This window comes from Haliotis asinina, chromosome 2, assembly GCF_037392515.1.
Source record: "Haliotis asinina isolate JCU_RB_2024 chromosome 2, JCU_Hal_asi_v2, whole genome shotgun sequence".
In the NCBI taxonomy this organism is placed as follows: domain Eukaryota; kingdom Metazoa; phylum Mollusca; class Gastropoda; order Lepetellida; family Haliotidae; genus Haliotis; species Haliotis asinina.
Genome location: NC_090281.1, coordinates 90,778,429 through 90,797,435, shown reverse-complemented (window position 1 = coordinate 90,797,435; position 19,007 = coordinate 90,778,429). Strand labels below are relative to the sequence as shown.

The following is a 19,007-nucleotide window of genomic DNA, read 5'->3' as shown; positions in this document are numbered from 1 at the left end:
TCAACTACAGGATACAGAAAATTTAGTCACTTTGGTTTCTGGAATAATCTAGCAATACTAGTAATTGTAGTAGTGGGCTTTACATCTACAGACAATGAAGCTCAGACCTTCAACATAATGAGCAAACATACCTAGCCATATGTCTACCCAGCCAGCCATGTGTCTACCCAGCCAGCCTTAGAAACTAATGATAACAAGGTGACACATATATGAAAGGGACTAACAATTCAGACTGATTGTTTTCACAACCACAGTTGATGTAACAAATCAGTTAATCAGCAGTCAAGGTTCACTGCGATACACAGTAATCAATACCTACTGATTAGGTAACACTTTTATAATTGGATTTATACTATCTACACACTTTGTGATGAAGAGTACCTGTATAGTATCAACTACTCAATAGCCAGTATACAACTACAGCTCTACTTCAGATGTCATACTTCAAAAAATAATCCATGCAGCCATTCCTGTAACATTATGTACACATAATTTAGTTTATCGTAAAAAAAAATATAAAAAATATTGTTTCTTGTTTTTGTATAGTATTGTTTTCTCTCATAACATACCTGTTGAGATCTGTTAATTATAGTGATTTATCATTACAGTATAATTGATTGTAAGCAATAAACAAAGCAAGTAATGTATCACATTAGTATTATGATTGTTAATGTCACTGGGGTGGCAGGGAGTAATTAATTTGTTTATACATTCAATAAATATGGTATACTATACTGTTACTTACTAACTGAATCGATAGCCAAATCAATAATCTCTGTTAATTATCTCGTGGATGCACTGAGTTCCACACTGTGTAAGACCTCATAAGCACAGTAAGACGATGTAAAAACTCAGTTTATAAAGTCAGTTAAAAAGCATAGGTACACGTGCCAGTTACTTCATTGATTAAAGACTTAGATTTTCTACAACAAACAGACCAGATTTCCTCCGAAACGATATCTAGTCACATTGATTTTCTGCGATAAGGACTTAGTATGACAGCCGTTGCTACGCGTCCACAATACAATCTATACATTCTAATGAAATACATTTTTTCGTGTCATTTAAAAAGCTTTAAGTCAGTAATAACGTGAAGTCAGGGCTGTGGACTGTTACAAAAAAACGAGAAAAGAGTCATCTGTCAACTGCCTAATTTTGCTTTGCACGGCTGGGCGCCTTCCTTGGCCAGAGAACTGCCCTAAGCTTTCACAGTAAGCGCTCCCGCTTGTAGACATCGGTTGTTTAAGACAGACTTTTCTCCTAAGGAGAAGTCCAAACTACCGTAAAATCAACACACTTTGTAATCCCGTTCAAATTGCATTACACCGCCAGATTCAGGCGGCGTGCCAAATGTTACCTGCATATGCCAGGTAGATCCCGTCCCCGCACGATCCTGTCGCCGGACAGTTTTTACTTGACGTTTTCGCGGTCCATAACAAAAAATGAAAGTACACATATTTAAGTATAAAGTTTAAGAAACAGTTTTTAAAAAGTGTCCCACCTGTAAAGATTTGTCAGGTTCCCTCCGAAAATCCACAAGACAACAAAATCGCGTTCATATCCAAGGTAAACGATCCGCACGCCTCTCAAGGCTTATATTGACAGTTCGCTACAAGCAGGTGGCTGTTCGACGGTTCGGGTTATTCCGTATGTTTACGTTAGCACCCCGGAATTCCCCGTCACAAGCCGGAGCAATATTCTACTTTCCTTACAACTATGATTGTAAGTTTCAATGGTAGTCTGTTGAAGATGAATGAAAACACGAGAAACACGAATCAACTACATCACGCCAGTAGAAAGACAGCACAATCAGTAACCTACAATTCCAACGCACTGTCTTTAAATAAGGTTTGTTTATTTCACATGTATACGATAAACTAAATCTGTTTGATAACAAAAGTACAGGGAAATGATTGTGAAGCATACTGTCACCATATAAATCACAGATGGTTTATGGGAAATGCACAGAAGAATACTGCTCTGCCCTGATCACATGTAAATCCTCTCATATGTAAATCCATTTGAATCATATAGCATACAAGAACATAACTACCCCAATGTGGAGAGTGTTCCCAGATTCAATTCCCTTGAACAAACACATGCTCAAACCAGTGAAACATAGCTATAATTCTCTGTATGTTATATTGTCACTAGTCACTAGGGAAATTGCCATTTCAGGCGAGTTTCACTTAACTCTAATTCGTATTTTTGTTGAATCGTATATCGTATGTCGTTTTATAAGTTGACTGACTGTTGTTTAACGCTGCACTCATTATCGACTTCACAAATTGCATCCATATGGAAAGAATCGACCCTAGACCTTCGCGTGAGGAGAAAATGCTGTGGAGCTAAGCTAACCCACCGCCCATGAAAATAATGACAATCAAACAGCGAGACGTTTGTCTCAAACAGTTGACAGTCGTTTCAAGTCATGTATCATATAAAACCATTTAACATTTAGTATTGTTTTAACAAACGCTATCTTCACCAATTTAACAGTTAATTCGGTGGAGACAAACAGCTCCGTCTGTTGTTGAATACCGATGCCGAAAGTTGAATCGATTATTTTACGCTGGTCCGTTTTAAATCAATAAATATCATTAGGTATTTAAACAGTTGCAAGGAAAGTAAAAGCATGTTTTGACAAGTGTCCGTAACGTCATTGTCACGTGACTAAACCAATATGGCTGTCTAGTTGTGAATGAGTGAGTAATCCTGTTTATTATCGCAATTCACACGTCATTATTTGTCCCGGCGCGATTAATTTCGGTGCACATTGCAGTTTTTATTGAATTTACTTGTGCAAACATAATTTCCTTTTTCAGGCATTACCGATTATCTCCAACATCCAGGAATATTTCTGCGAACTGTTGTCGACAGTAGTCCAACTCAAAACACGGAAGTGAGGGTAGGATTCAACGGGTAGCGTCGTCATCTTTCTGGGTATCATCAAGTTAAATCAGATCTCAATACACGGCTTGAAAATGTCCAACGAGGATTCAAATGGACATCTGTATAACGTCCCTCTGTCCAGTGATAGCGAACCAGGTAAATGAATAATTTATGAAAATTATGGCATCATGTTGTTTCTGGGCCACGATGTTCAGTGCAAGCATGGCAGGTGTGCGTTTTAACGAAATTGTAGGTCGTATTTTATGTAACAGTTTAAAGTTCGTCCTTGAAAGCTTTACACAGTTTATACAGTGTTATTGTAAATTATTCCAGAGCGAGGGACATGTGTTTTCTATCGTTGTGCAAGAAAACATCTAGATTTTTGTGGTAATATCTTGGTTTTTGTTAATATTCACTCGGGAAAATGTGCACAAGTTTCATCATTTCTTTTCTAATATATTTACACATAGAAAGTCAGAAGTCTGTTGAGCATACATGCCATGTCAGCCTCAGGGAGTACTGCATTTTACCAGGCACATTTTCTCAGATGAATTAGCACTTCCTGAAGATTGTAAAGGGTACCAAACCCGAACCCCAAGCTCAAACCCTAACCCTAACCTAGTCCAGCATATAACTAGACAACTTCGCACTATACCAAGGTGTGCTCGACGTCTAGCCGGCAAGTGAATTTTCTTTGACGCACTGTGCGCTGTACAGATATGTACAGTGGTTTAAGGCAAAAATCCAGCCTATCGACTAGAACAGGTGCACGGATTGCTAAAACAAACACTCATTTTCAAAACGGCATACTTACATCCACTAACATCCATTCACTTTATTTTATATCAGCCCTGATACATAACCACCCCCATTTTTCACCACTTTACGGACATTTTGATTGGTTAACCAAAAAGTGGAATCACACTAAAACGGTTAGCGATAAATTGACTATGGTTGCGGGGAAACGAACTTAAGGCATTTTTTCATCATTTTGTAGACATTTCTGGATCCCATATATCATCGCACCATTCACTGAACTCTTAAAATTACATTGATTACTCTAAAACGAAATGAATCACTGTAAGTAATTATAATTCTACACCATTATCATGCAGTGTGCATGCAGTATACATAATGGGTTTTATGAGTTGACAGTTTTCACTTTCATGCACTTTGTAAAGCTGACATATTTCAAAATTAGGATTTCTTCACTGATTCATTCAAATGTTTCATTTCCTCTACGTTCGACATGTCTACACCATACAATATCCTATCCTTCAGTAATAAAGTGGCGCCATTACGCAAGTTACATGACGCCGAAAGAAGGCATATTCAACAAATCGGTGAATGTATTTCCAAGATAAGAAAAACTATATGACACACGCTCTTGGGAATGTATTTCGTCAAGAATAGTTTGATAGTGTTTCATATGCGGGCACTTTCACTTCAAATCCCTCTCCCAGAAATTAACAGGGGAGGCCCAACAATTGACTTAACTAAACTAACACAACGTAAAACGTTTGTAATTACGCTTTAGTAAATACAAGTCGGAGGTGGTTAAGCGGGGACATGGTACATGGAAGATGTCTCCTAAAGACCACACCTACAGCTTCACGAAACGACGTAAACATCATACGTTCACATCCACACATATAGCTCTATAAACATAACATCAAGTACCGAGAATTGTTTGAGCACTAATTACGCATAACATTCTTAGATTCATATCCATACATATAACTATATAAACATAATAACTAATTATACACATCACTGTTTGATGGAGGAAGGGTCATATATTTGCACTTAACTTGGGGCTAGCTTATCGCTAGACGGGAGGGACATTATAGACGTTAGGGCAGGACGTCCACCAAATACTTAATAAAGTCGACTGAAGTAATACGGCTCTTCCCCATACGACAGAAGTCTTCCTAAAATGTCGCATATTAGAAAGCTTGGCAGTTGTCGAATAACTTTCCGAAAATATGTGTCAAACATGTGTAAATGGCACACATTCTAATACGTTACCAATAACACGCGTGTGTACCATCACCAATAACACGCGTGTGTACCTTACGTATTAGAAATGGGTGAGTGAGTGATAGAGTTTAGTTTTACTCCCCGGTGTTCAGCAATATTCCAGGACTATCGAGACGGGCGACACCAGAAATGGACTTCACAAATTGGAATTCGAACCCCGATTTTCACCACCGACTTAATCCCTCGGCTTCAAACATTATAGGAACTTCAGTCTTTATCAAGGTAGTAGCATGAGACATGTGACGCCATGGTAATGTCGTGTCTGAAAAAAACCTTTCCCATTTGGATAATAAGAACACTATGCACATCTATCCAACACCAAAAACATCCAGAAATGACATTGTAGGTCTCATGACATCTCGGAACCTGAAATGTACCGTCCACAAACAATGATACACACCACTAACGGTTCGTTTTCACTCCCGCCTACTGCAGAGCATCATAGTCCGTTTTCATGGATTCCGTTTTTTAAGCAACCTCTCATTTACATATCCACAATGGCCGGCAGTCAAGGGGGGTATATATGTTTCAAGACTTGTCAGAAATAAAATGAGTGTATTTTGTTGGAGGTAAGTGTCCCGCTTTTACGACAAATGTTTGTTTTAGCAAAACCTGCAAAAGATCAGTTGATAGGTTGAGTTTTCAGTCTTGATTTAGCCTTAAACCATTCCGCTCAAATTTCTTGCGGAAAGGTGCGTCAAAGAAAATTCACTCGATGTAGGCCTTGGCTGGAATACGAGTTTATTCATATGAACTAACCCTAACCCAAAGGATCGTAAAGGGTGTCTATCCCTTACGCTTAGAGTCATTAGGGGTGGTGCTACGCCCAGTAAACTTCATTCTAGCCGAGCCTTTTACAAGAATTATACCAAAGTGTATTCAGTAAAATATAATTTTATGAGTTTTAAACAATAAAACTTTAACCTTGAGAATTGTTCTGCAATCATCACTCCCAGATCATAGGTTTTATATTAAAGTTCATGGCAAAAAATGTCACCTGATGTTTTCTAGATTAGCAAATTTGGCCAAGGTAGAAGATACAAGTGTTGAAAACTGGTTGTAACCATAAGTTGTTCAAATGGGTTAATGAGGCCAATCAACATAACGGATCATTAGGTATTTTGCTCATGGGTCTAATCAGTAGGTGCCCCCCAATCAACATGATCAGTCATTTATTACAAACCACTCAATGGATAAATACATGGGAGTAGAATGGTAATCAGCCGTCAGTATTCTGGAATGTAATCATGGTAACAAGGATGTGTGTGGCATTATTTATTCTCTGCCTTTTATTGACAGCAGTGATCAGTCTTTGTTTAAGTGAATCACAGCATAAGTGGACAATTATCTTTCCATGTTAACAGTGTTACACAATTTGTTTCTTTTTCAGCATTTAGTGTCATGACTGTCGGTTCAAAAATGTCTCAGGTTGTTACTTTCAGTAAATTCAGTAAATCACCAATAATAAAATTAATGTTAATGTAATACACTCTGAAAATATATAGCAGTTATGTATGGAGTATGCTGCATGTTTCATTATGTTTATTAGTATTTACAAATATGAAGCAACTGGAATGATCAGTCTTAATTATTCTGTTCTAAAGGTGATAATGTGGAAAAAAATAAAGCTGTCGTGGAACAGGAAAATACCAAAAATGAAGGATTTACTGGAACAACACACAGTAAGTATTATGTCATTTTCAGTATGGTTTACTAGTCATTAAGAATGTTTCAGAGCATCAGCATTGAAAATTGTTTGCCATCAGCTGTCATTTCTCAGCTCCTCTGTATAAGGGGTCAATGCAGTAGCCTGATGGTTGAAGCATCTGTTTGTCACACTGAAAACGTAGGGTTGATTTCCCACATGGGCATAATGTGTGAAGTCCATTTCTGGTGTTCCCTGCCATGATATTGCTGGAATATTGCTAAAAGAGGTGTAAATTCATTTTCACTCACTCCTCTACTTAGTAAAAATCTCCATTGTCACTTTGAACAGAAGTAGTCCAGTTCACAGAGGTGATGGAATTTGTTTTGTAGAGTTGTGCCCCTTTGTTCTGCCAGAAACTTACAATCAAGGGTCACTGTACTGTTTTGATCCAGTGATCTCCATATCTGCTTGTGGGTATTGCTTAAGTGGTGAACATCACTTCTGGTTTTCCTCTGATATTAGCTGACATACATATGGGATATGACAAGAAAACTGGTTCTCTTCTCATGAATACTTATCCATCACACAAAGGTATACACTGACCAGTTGTAATTCACTTTAGAAGGTTACCTCTGCTTGAGGATTCTGGTGTCAAGGTCAAGCCCATAGGCATTCTTTGGAAGACCTAACACTATGAATAGGTGTATCAAGATCGTGTCATAACAGTACATACCAGAACCACAGTGCATGTCACAGTGCTTGCCCTCGGCATAACAATTTAGGAGTCATCGTGACTCCCTTCTGTTATGAGGGGGAATCATGGACATTTTTTTTGGAATCAACTTCAGTTTGGAACTTTCACCAACTGACCATGGCATAAACTGTGTTTAATGAGTTAACACACAACAGGTACTTATTCAGCACTGAGCAGTTAACTGGCAAACATAAAACTGTATTTTTTAACAAAGGAAAATCACAAGTTTAGATTACCTGAACTAAGGGTCCATTAAAGGTCACATGCAACATGAAAAACAACTTGCAGATTCTGATACCTTTCGGTATTCACTTACCAAAACAAATCATCGAAAATGCCAATTCAACCATAAAGTTAAAAAAATGCAATGAAAAAAACCCCCGCGAAATCAGAGTTCAAACGATTCTCTAAATTTCCCCCAGCACAGGGGGAAAGAGTGGTTTCAACAGCTGTGCTGAATAGGTTCATGGAGCTTGAAACAGTATGTATGCCCAGAGTATGACTCTATGAGGTCATGAGCAGTAGTCTAATGTTGGTTGTGTACACAAGTAAATAATCTACTGACCCATGAAGGTCCCAGGTGGTCAGGCTCACTGACTAGGTTGACACATGTCATCGGTTCCCAATTGCGCAGATCGATGCTCATGTTGTTGATCACTGGATTTTCTGGCCCAAACTCTGATTAATGTTTACAGCCCACATCCATATAGCTGGAATATTGCTGACTGCATCGTAAACTAAACTCACTCAATCATTCCCTGCAATCATTGTCCAGTCAGCTTTTATGTCCACCCACCTTTTGTGTCTCCAGATAGAACTCCTTAACCATACTTCAAATAATATTTCTTGTAATTTGATATGCAGATCAATATAGTGGTCAACTGATGATTTTTTCATACTGATAAATGCTGAACAGCATTATATTATTCTTTACTGAACTGAAGGTATCCAGTGACAATTTAAGTAACAAAACTCCTTTTGTGAACTCTTGGTCTGTACTTTGGGAATTACATAAAACCAATATCACTTATTGCTTATATTTTTGTGGTAGATGAAAATGTTTTGATGTTGAAAACACAATATGCTAGTATTTTCATCTTGTTCTTTGGTATATCAAAATCATGGTATGAGGCCTAAGAATATGTTCCGATTACCCGACTAACCATTGAATTCCGGAGCCAACCCTATTTGTTTTTAAGCAGTGTTCAGATTGAATAAACAGTTACTCATTGATAAATGTGTTATTAGTTTGCACCTTACTGTTTAGAGTGCTTGTCAGTTGTGAAAGTGTGACTATTACCCTCCCAGGTTTGGACCCTGACATCAACCCTGATGAAGAGGAGGAGAAACAGAGACTGATCACACAGGTGTTGGAGCTGCAGAACACACTTGATGGTGAGATGAAGTACAGCTGTTGGTCTGTAATGGAGTCGTTAAGAAATACAATAAGTCTGGTATTGGGAAGGGTGTTTTAAAATTTTAGTACTTTTTTATTGGGTCAAGTCTCATCAGGGATTTGGTGAGCCTCCCAAGCCTCTTTGCTACTACAGCTTGCGCTGATGGGGTGCATTAAGTTTGTCCACCTCCTAAATGGCATTGTGTATTCCAACATGATGACATGTTCCCTTTGTAAAAAATGCAAGAAAAATAATTCAGTGACTGGTGGTAATCAGCATTTTAGAACTCGCACGTTGAAGAGACATTCAACTGGGAAGGACCATCGAGCAGCTGTAGAAGCTGAAAGAATGAAATCTAGTTTTGAAAGCAGCATCAGGCAAGCTCTGACTGAGAAAGAATAAGTAATTACAGTAGTATTGAAAGCAGTATGTTGGTTCGCCACAGAAAACCTACTACTGCATGACTGTGTGAGTGTCCTGCTAATGTTAAACAGGTAATCTGATACCAACACTAACAAAGCGATTTGGTTTTAAAGAAAATAAAACACAAAACAGTTCTGAATAAAATATCCTTTATTTTCGAAAAATGAAACTAGTAATAAATTAATGTCCCCCAAATAGCATCAGATGGCCCCTTTTTTTGAAAAGGGAGGGGCGCTTTTGGCTTGACATCTTGAACACTGTTCTAGATGATCGGTAGTATGTCAAGTACAACAGACCCTAAAGATCCAGGTTAGAATTGGTTTTTAGTAACCCATGTTTTTAGTAAGAGGCGACTACAGGGATCAGGTGATGAGGCTTGGTGACTTGGCTGGCTCATGTCTTTGTATCCCAATTATGTAGATTGATGCTCATGCTGTTGATCACAGGATTGTTTGGTCCAGATTTTATAATTTACAGACTGCCGCCACATTGCTGGAATGTTGCTGAGTGTGGTCTGAAACTCATCTCACTCACTCACTCTGGTATAACAGATGTTTTTGACATACAAGAGGGGTCTATATCATTGCGATCACTCTGTGGGACTGCTGTTTAAACACAAGTAATAAGGCAGAGGAATAACACTGTTTGTGGATGTTTTGTTTTTAACACATAGCAAAGTCATAACAACTGACTTTTTCTTTTCAAATTGTTTTCTTGATGACTTGAGTTAGAAGTAACTGACTTTCTCTGATCATGTTTTCAGATTTGTCATCACGTGTGGACACAGTGAAGGAGGAAAATCTGAAACTAAAGTCTGAGAACCAAGTCCTTGGCCAGTACATTGAGAACCTAATGGCGGCCAGCAGCGTTTTCCAGTCAACTTCCCCCAAGTCTAAGAAGAAATAAACCTCACTCTCAAAGTACGTGTATAGAAGGATCTGTCACACTGTTAGATCATCTTTTGATGCTTCATCTTTGTTCAAGGTAGATAACTGTCAAGTTCACGTTTTAATTGATAACATTGATTCCATGCTAAACTGGGCTGAGGGATAGCGTTGTGGTTAAGCAATTGCTGATGTAGGACAGAGTGCAGTTCTCACAGTCTACTACTTGCGTCTCCAATCATGATATTACTGAAAAGGTATACTCATCCACTCAGTCATTTCATTATTCCAGTTTATTTCCCACCTGAAGGTTTACACAGGATATAACTGAAGTGAGTGAGTGAGTTTAGTTTTACGCCACACTCAGCAATATTCCAACTATATGGCGGTGGTCTGTAAAGAATCGAGTCTGGACCAGAGAGTCCAGTGATCAACAACATGAGCATCGATCTGCGCAATTGGGAATCAATGACATGTGTCAACCAAGTCAGTGAGCCTGACCACCCGATTCCGTTAGTCGACTCTTACGACAAGCATAGTCACCTTTCTTGGCAAGCATGGGTTGCTGAAGGCCTATTCTACCCGGGGACCTTCACGGGTCATAACTGAAGTACTGTTGAAAGAGGTGTAATACTAATTTAGCAACCTAACAATCATACATGCCTTACAACTACTGACTAATGCTAGACAGAACAAGCAGGCATGATGGGAAAACAGCATCTATGTAGTCAGCCTTTTCAGTCTGATTCCAAATCAAACACTGAAGCACACAGAAGTTTTGCCAATAATCATGATGTGGTTCATGCCTGCTGGATGCTCTTGCATGTGTCTGTTATCATCATCACTTAACTGTGATGTCATGTTAGCCGTCAAACATTCACATGGTCTATTTTGTGAAGTTCCATAAATATTTTATCCAGAAAACTAGTACATTTCTGTATTTAATGATGCTCAAGATCTTGCGAAATATCTAGTTGTGTCAATTGGTTTGTAGTCCTTTTGATTAATACGTAAAATGTGCAGCTGTCTGAAACTGTTATGGATTCTTTAATTGGGCCCAGTCATGCATCATCTAAAACAAGGGAGGTTAGCAATGTCAGCAATGATCACTAAATCAGTCTATTCCAAACTGAAGAAACAGGAAGGGAGACAACTCTGTATGAATTGACAGAAGATCATCGTCTTGTGTATGCTTTAAGGTAGGGTAGAGGGTAAACTAGTGTATAGGGGCCCTGGGGTACTGCCTCTCGCACATCCCTGATTGTCAAACCAAAGTACCGAGGGTATACTGTAGTTCTGGTAGAAGGAACGAAACCCCAGGTGTGGGATAACTGGCCGGTAAAACAATTGCCTGTCAGGTATAAAGGCTATGTTAAAGAACCCTTTTGGTTGATATCCTACAGGTGAATATTTTCTTGTATTTTAAACATTATCTATCATTTACAATGAATTCTAAGACTTTCATATTTTCTTCTTTTTTTCAGAAATGGACATCCATTATACCTGTGATTACAATGTGTACAGATGCTAGTCAGACAGAATCTCCATTGAATATTTCTTGTCATTCAGTGTTCTGTGTTCAACTATCACCCACATTTCACAAAACAGCTGAATGAGTATTTCTGTAACAAGGCCTGGTCCTTGTAAGAGAGAAATATCTAGCAAAACTGCTAAAATATTCAGAGGATATGTGCAATAAATTATTTTGAAATTCTATCATGCATAGCTCTGATAAGTTGTCCTTATCTTTGATAATGTCTTGAAGTAGTTTACGAGCCCTGTTGTTTGTATAATGCATGTTGTGATTGAGCACATGTATATATTTGCATCTTATGCTACAGGAAGGGCTATGGCTGTGAATGTAATATAGCTTCTGTCATTGTATGTGGAATGGACCTTATGGTGGGGTCGTCTCAAATGTTGGTGCACTATTTTTGAAATAGTGACTAGTTAATAGAGTTCAAGCCTGGGTGTACCAGTGTCAGAAATCTGACATGTTGATCATTTGTCTTGAAACTCTTTTGGGTTTTTAACTGCATTTGATAATTGTTTATTAGGACATTAGTAAATGTCCCATATTTTGATATTTTTTTCCAAACTGATAGTATACATGCCTATGATGTTGTGTTGTGATGTGTCATGGTAGATATTTTCAGTAATCACCATTTGTTGACATTTAAAGGGCATTAATTTCAAAGTAGGTTGCAAAGCTGCATATTGCTAGAAATCCTCTCCATGTAATCAAATGTTAGTAACTGGTTGTTTGGTGTCTCGTACAAGAAATTATGACAAATAATATGAGACCTGTATCTCATGTTGTGGGTTTTAATGACTGGGATGGTTTAAGTTTCTTGTTCTGGGGATAAGGCACTCACTTGAATTTGTACATTTTACGGATTTATCCCAAATATTTCTTTTGTTATATGCAAGTACTTTCTAGAAGGCTTTGTGTTTTAAAAAAAGATGGACACTGTTAAGTTGGGTGTATATTAATACAGGGGAAATTGTTGCAAGCGGTTGTGCTTTTAAAGTCATATCTCAGCAAAAATTCTCATTCTGCTTTTACAGTTCATAACAAGAGACTAAACCAGTGTTATCTTCAATGTTCATGATTGTTTCTGTCCAAATGTTATCAGACATGCTAGGGAAAGCACCTTTCATGTTGATAACAATTTGTCAGGATCTCAGCACCAATTTCAAAAGGCAGGAAGAGCTTCTACTGCAATCACCATTCAACATTAATGCATAATTAGCACACACATTTTTTCATCAGTCTGACTGGCCTGCCCATTCAGTATACAAGAATAAATGCTTGCCAATACAGTGTACAAGGTTGGATGTGCATGTTAGCTATTGCAAACAGCTTTTTAAGTACGGATCTGTTTTTGTTTGTGTTCTGCTTGGTTCTTAAAAACTGATGAGAATGTGTGGCATCATTTCTCCATCTGTGTGTGTTCAGTTGAATGGACAGTTTGGTATATGTATTCAACATGAATAAACGTCTTTTCACTTGATATCTTCCATAATTGATTATGTTTTGTGTATGCTCTGGACATTTTGAACCTGACAGTTTTCAACCATACATAGCACTTTTCATGACATACCATACTGTGTTACACACAAGGTAGAATAAATCCAGCTTTATCTGTGGCTCTTTTAAGTAATGGAGTTTGGACTACAAATATCCAAAACTTATGGTAAATAATCATCTGAGCCAATATGGTTGGCTTGGATCCTGTTCCAACCAGTATCTCAATCTGAACCATCTTTCTGAGTCTTCTAATTCAAAGTTCTTAGCATCATTTTCAGTAGGTTGTAGTATTCATATGGACTACAGTCAGCTCAACTTCTTACTACTAACAATAAATGTGACATGATAATGCTCCTTTTCTATGTACAAAGCACATGCTCAAAGCACTAACAGTAGATGGATCATGTACGTACTGTAAATCATGAATTTAATGCGTCACAAATGTAATGCGAGTGCGAGGGTCTAGTCTGAAATGTGTCACGAAAATTAACGTGAGCTCAGGAATCTGTGTTGATAAAATGTGACACCCTGAATCTTAGATGTGTAATTTCTTTTCACACTTGTTATTTACCAAATAGCATAAAAAAAGTTTCTTAAACAATGAATGGAAACAAGCTGACAATGTTTTGGTTTCGCTGCCATGGTTGAGCACGTAATTGCTTGCTACTACTTGTCATTTGGCAACATTTACAAATGTAACCTGACTTGAAAAACTTTACAGGTGAGCAAACATCACAAAATGATTGTGCGTGGTTGGGGAATGTCTGGTCTGGCTGACGTGCTGGAGTGACTTTAAACAATGACCAATGATTGTAGCCAGTGACAACTGCATGGGACTTGAGATACCTTTAATGAGGAAGTGACATGTTTTCAGTAGGTATGGTCAGTGAAATGTTTCATTATAATAATGCGAGACGAGTACCTATGTATTTTTCGTATTAACAAAAAGCTCACATTAATAGAAAGCTCACATTAACTTCATGATTTACAGTATGTACAATGAGGGACTAAAGTTCCAAAGTACGAGGGGATGTCAGTAAGTTTTGAGCCTTGAGCATTTTTCATACCCAGGTATCATAGCCTATGGTACGACATTAAACCTTGGGGTGTACCTGATGTGATATATAAGTTTTGGTATCCTACTCTCAGAAGTTATAGAACAGCTCACATTGACAGAAAGAGACATCCCCCCCCCTCCCCCCCTCACGGCAGTGAAAATGAATAAAATTGAGTATAGAGCAGTAATTCAGTTGTTAGTTCTTGAAGGAAACTCGGCGAAGAACATTGAAGAAAGGCTTTCAGCAGTTTATGGGAAGTCTTCCCCTTCATCTGGTACCATCAAACGATGGGTCAATGAATTTAAGCATGGTAGAGAGAGTATTGAAGATGACCCCATCCAGGTCGCCCAACAACAAGCACCAGTCAGGAAAACATTGACAGACTGCATAGACTGGTGCTGGAAAATCGTCAAATCACACTCCACGAGTTAGAGGAGATCACAGGCATTTCACACGGATCCATCGAGACAATTCTTCATGAACATCTCGTCATGTCTAAGGTGTGCGCAAGATGGGTGCCAAGAATGCTTACAGATGAAATGAAGCAAACAGGGGTCACCATAAGCAACTCCATGCTAACCAGATACAACAAGAATCCAGAAGATTTTCACTTTAGGCTAGTAACCTGTGATGAAACTTGGATCCACCACTATGATCCTGAGAGCAAACAAGAATCCATGGAATGGAAACATGTCACTTCTCCCAGGACCAAAAAGTTCAAAGCCTCCAGATCAGTACTGAAGGTAATGGCGACAGTCTTCTGGCATGGCAAAGGCGTCATCCACATAGATTACTTACCAAAAGGTAATACAATGAATGGGGAATATTACGCTAACTTGTTGAGGCAAGTGCTACAGTCAATCAAGGAGAAGCGCCGGGGCAAGATCAGACGTGGTATTCTTCTACATCAAGACAATGCTCCAGTACACACCTCTCGCGTTGCAGCCGCTGCTGTCCAGGAATGCGGGTACAAAATCTTGCCGCATCCCCCCTACTCTCCAGATCTGGCACCAAGTGATTACCATCTGTTCCCAAATCTCAAGAAACACTTGCATGGTCGTAGATTTCAGGATGATAATGAGCTTATTGCTGCTACTGAGGCTTGGTTTAAGGACCAAAATGGCGCCTTCTACAGAGATGGCATCAGTGACTGGCAGAAAAGATGGAACAAGTGTCTTGACTCCCAAGGGGACTATGTTGAGAAATAAATGTGGTTCATACCAATATTTTGTGTTTTTCTATGCATGGTTCAAAACATACTGACATCCCCTCGTAGTGGTGCAGAACAAGTAAAGGATTTCCTTCCAAAAGTTTGCAGTCAGATTCTGAGAACAGATATCTTCCTGAGTGTAAGGGGTAAGACGTTCTTGTCACTGTTGTATCATCCATGCTGGACACACCAGCAAGGAAGACTGTTGATCATTTCCAACAAGCAACAAAACATGTTTTCTGCATGTTCTTTATTTTGAGCTTTATCTGACAAACATGTTTAGTACAACCGTCCACAGAGGGAAACTAGGTCAGCCAACTGGGGAAAGCAACAAGTATGTACACAAACTGGTGTGCATATGGATGGGTAAACATGAACAAAATGTGAAGAATATTATACATCATAAAGGGGATTATCAGCCAAGCATGTCAGCGATACCTGAGCAGCATCTCTTGATCAATCTGGCTGACAATTCTCCAGATGGACAATTCCAGGGAACCTGGTTTTGTTGAGATTGGGTTCACAACTTACAAGTAACGGTGGTCAAAACAAATGGTACATATTAAAGGTGATCTCAAAAGTATACTCTACAGTAAAATAATACAAAATGAAAATCTTCACTTAATTTTGAGAACAGAGACTGTTACTTTTCTATATTACCCAACTTGTTTTATTACTGAAATAAAACAAAGACAATTTTGTTGAATTCCACAATTGTGGAACATTTGGTGTTCAGAACATCATTTCACAAAACAATCCAAGCACAAGGACAGTCATAACTTCCATACTCAGCCTCACCATCAAAAAGTTGAGACGACTGTATTGTCAAATGGACTGAAGCCATTCTTAACCCACTTTCACAACCAGGCAAAACATGCTTTAAACGACTTCTCCAAACATGTTGCACATTACTAAAATCTCTATTTTCAGAACTGTGAAGGTACAATGCACCAAGAATCTGTTTTGAACATATGAGTATACATCTACTTTTCAATATTTGTCCTAGCATTTGAGGTGTGATCCACGATCCATGGCAAGCAATACCACGATCACTATTACACGCTTACTGCAACAGTGGTACATTAACCACACTGTGACACATTTGTTCATGTCAAATCAAACATAACAAATCCTACACAACGGATATTTAGGATGTAAAAAATATTCCTTAAACAGAAGTTCGTCAGACTGGGACAGGTGGGTAATGAGTCGGACCTGGGAAACAGCCTCAATACCCGGACCCATTATGATGTGACTTAGAAATTAAACAGTGTAATATGCAATTCGTCCTTAATGAAAAGGGTGTATTGACTTTGAAGGTTCAGATATAATTACAGTCACTTCTTTTGAATATTATGCGTGGCTAAGAAACTGAAAAAAATCAAAATTTTTGCCTCCAAGCTAAAGAATATGTTGCCATTTCTTACAAATTTGATGTCAGAAATCGATAACATAACAGGTATTCATGTATGCAGGGTAATAGAGGCTGGTGTACTCGGGTAGAAAATTTGGACTCGTCCCAGCCGTAGTATTCAGGTTTGAAAGACAGCATGAATTCACTTGCTCAACATTGAATAAAATGATTAAAAAAATAAAAAACATTCCCTAACCAATTCAATTAACACCAAACATGTTCGTTCGGTTAGACTTAAGTTTCTTATCTTCTAGAACACTGGCAGTTATATCACATAACATTCCCACTTTAATTTTTAATCTTGACGATTTCTGCCATTGAAATATTCACTATAGAGTTATTAAAACATCCACAAGACATGTCGCTGTCAAAATCAAAAGTAGTTGAAAAAAAAAGAATTGTCACATTTTAAAACTTTACCTAACAATAGGTATTCAATCCAAGCCAATTGAGTTTTACTCTTTACTACTGAACAGTTTATACTGAATTTACTAGTCTATATCCCATCATAAGTTCAACAGATGTCCATAACCAATACAAATGAACGTGATGGAGGCAATTTATTCTCAGTTTGAAATCGATCACTAGGAAGTTATTTCACAAAGGGCCTGGGTTTAGCCACATATAGTGACAACTGATTAGTCAACAGTAACAGACAGGATAAACATTATTTATCTTGACCTGTTTGGGGAAAAACTCAAGTACTTCATCTCTCCCATTCCCACTAGAGTACTGAAAACCTAAACCATTTCCTAATTCTCGTCTGCATAACACAATTTTTAGCAAATCTCCTGGGTGTATTTATAAAACCTTATCACAATGAGACCGCCTCTATATCAGATTTAACGTTCTCAACACCAAGTTAATTACATCTCCAGTGTAAGAACCCATCTACTGACACAACACTGAACCAATGTCAAAATATCTTGCTCCTTTCTGGAACTTTCCAGACAATGTTTTTCAACTTACACTGGGGAGTAATGAAGTGGGTGCAGTTGAACAAAACAACCTTCACGCTAAGAATACTTAAGTCAATGCTGGGGTATGAGAGTTACTTTCGTTCTAGCACTGATTGTTTTGTGCAAAGGCATCGTGGAAAGCTATTTGAAAACAGTGTGTAACGCAAATCAGGCAAAATCGTTTTTAGAAAATAGCTATTTTTTTGGCTTGACAGCCCTGTCAAAAGAACTTGATTCTTTCAATTAACTTTTGTTAGTCTGTCAGGATCTGACAGAATCAAGTGTTCTGAACATCTTTTGCGTGACATAGTATGGAGACATAAACACACTAGATAATCATAGATGAGATGATATTGGGAAAGCCCATGTCTTCTGAAAAAAACCTGCAGAGATACCCCATACCATACCAGCCCTTTGAGCACGTACATACCCCCAACCCAGGTCATGATTCAGTAGATCAGCCCAAGTTAGTACAGGAAACAGCTGGACTATGCTCCAGTCTGTAACCACCATATGGCTGAAAATATTGCTGGGTGCAGCATAAATCTAAACAATCATACAGTCTGTTATTTCCATACCAAAGCCTTAACAGTGTTCTGATGAATTTCAATCACAAAATTAAAGGTTCATTGAAGTCTTATTTTACCTTACATTCCATGCAATGTGAACCAGGTTTCCTCAAATGCTTGTAAATATCAAACCAGTTTCAACTCATACCAGCCTGCAATATTGAACCAATGTACATTACACACCTACTAGAGGGATCAAGGCATTCTGAACCATAATGAAGCATAGAATCATTTGAGGAGGAGGGGGGTGAGTCATACCATTGACAAAGACCATCCACAAAGTTTTAAGCAAATTTCAACCATGAAAACGAACTTCCTTCATCATGAAATGAGATGGTGCTTGGTTACAAAACAACCACACTTCAATTTTGGCCTTTCCAAACCTTACAACTTCAGTCACCTTTCTGGGCAATTCATCTTAAGTCACCTCTAATTTCCACCAAACAGTTCTTGTTGGCTAAACAATTGACCTTGACCTGAGTTCACCCTCTCATAAGAATGGCCAGCTCTATGAAGTACCCCAGGAGTTTGACGAGCCTACTTAATTAGGAACACACTGTTGATGCCAATGGAGCTTTGGTCATGTTCTAGTTGAAGGGTCATGTTCACAGCAGGCAACAGTGAAACAATTTAGTGCACAATATACCGCTAGTGTGTTGGATGATGCTCTGAATGTGACTAAAATCGAATCACAAACAAGGAGACTACTCAAGTAGAAACATATACAG

General features: G+C 38.3%; 1 protein-coding gene across 1 annotated transcript; it reads left to right on the top strand.

Annotated features, from left to right (window-relative positions):
- The first annotated feature begins 2,637 nt into the window (after positions 1-2,637).
- LOC137274579 (short coiled-coil protein B-like) lies at positions 2,638-13,052 on the top strand. Its single transcript, XM_067807845.1, has 6 exons — positions 2,638-2,705; positions 2,826-3,048; positions 6,537-6,614; positions 8,643-8,729; positions 9,918-10,074; positions 11,523-13,052. Exons 2-5 carry the CDS (start codon positions 2,985-2,987, stop codon positions 10,058-10,060), a joined length of 372 nt encoding a protein of 123 aa, XP_067663946.1. The 5' UTR covers positions 2,638-2,705; positions 2,826-2,984; the 3' UTR covers positions 10,061-10,074; positions 11,523-13,052.
- Positions 13,053-19,007: the final 5,955 nt, after the last annotated feature.

Excerpts from the sequence above, each read along its gene's own strand:
- LOC137274579 (XM_067807845.1), top strand. The coding sequence starts at position 2,985 with ATGTCCAACGAGGATTCAAATGGACATCTGTATAACGTCCCTCTGTCC. Across the intron at positions 3,049-6,536 it reads GTCCAGTGATAGCGAACCAG|GTGATAATGTGGAAAAAAAT; the intron begins GTAAATGAATAA and ends TCTGTTCTAAAG. Across the intron at positions 6,615-8,642 it reads ATTTACTGGAACAACACACA|GTTTGGACCCTGACATCAAC; the intron begins GTAAGTATTATG and ends TTACCCTCCCAG.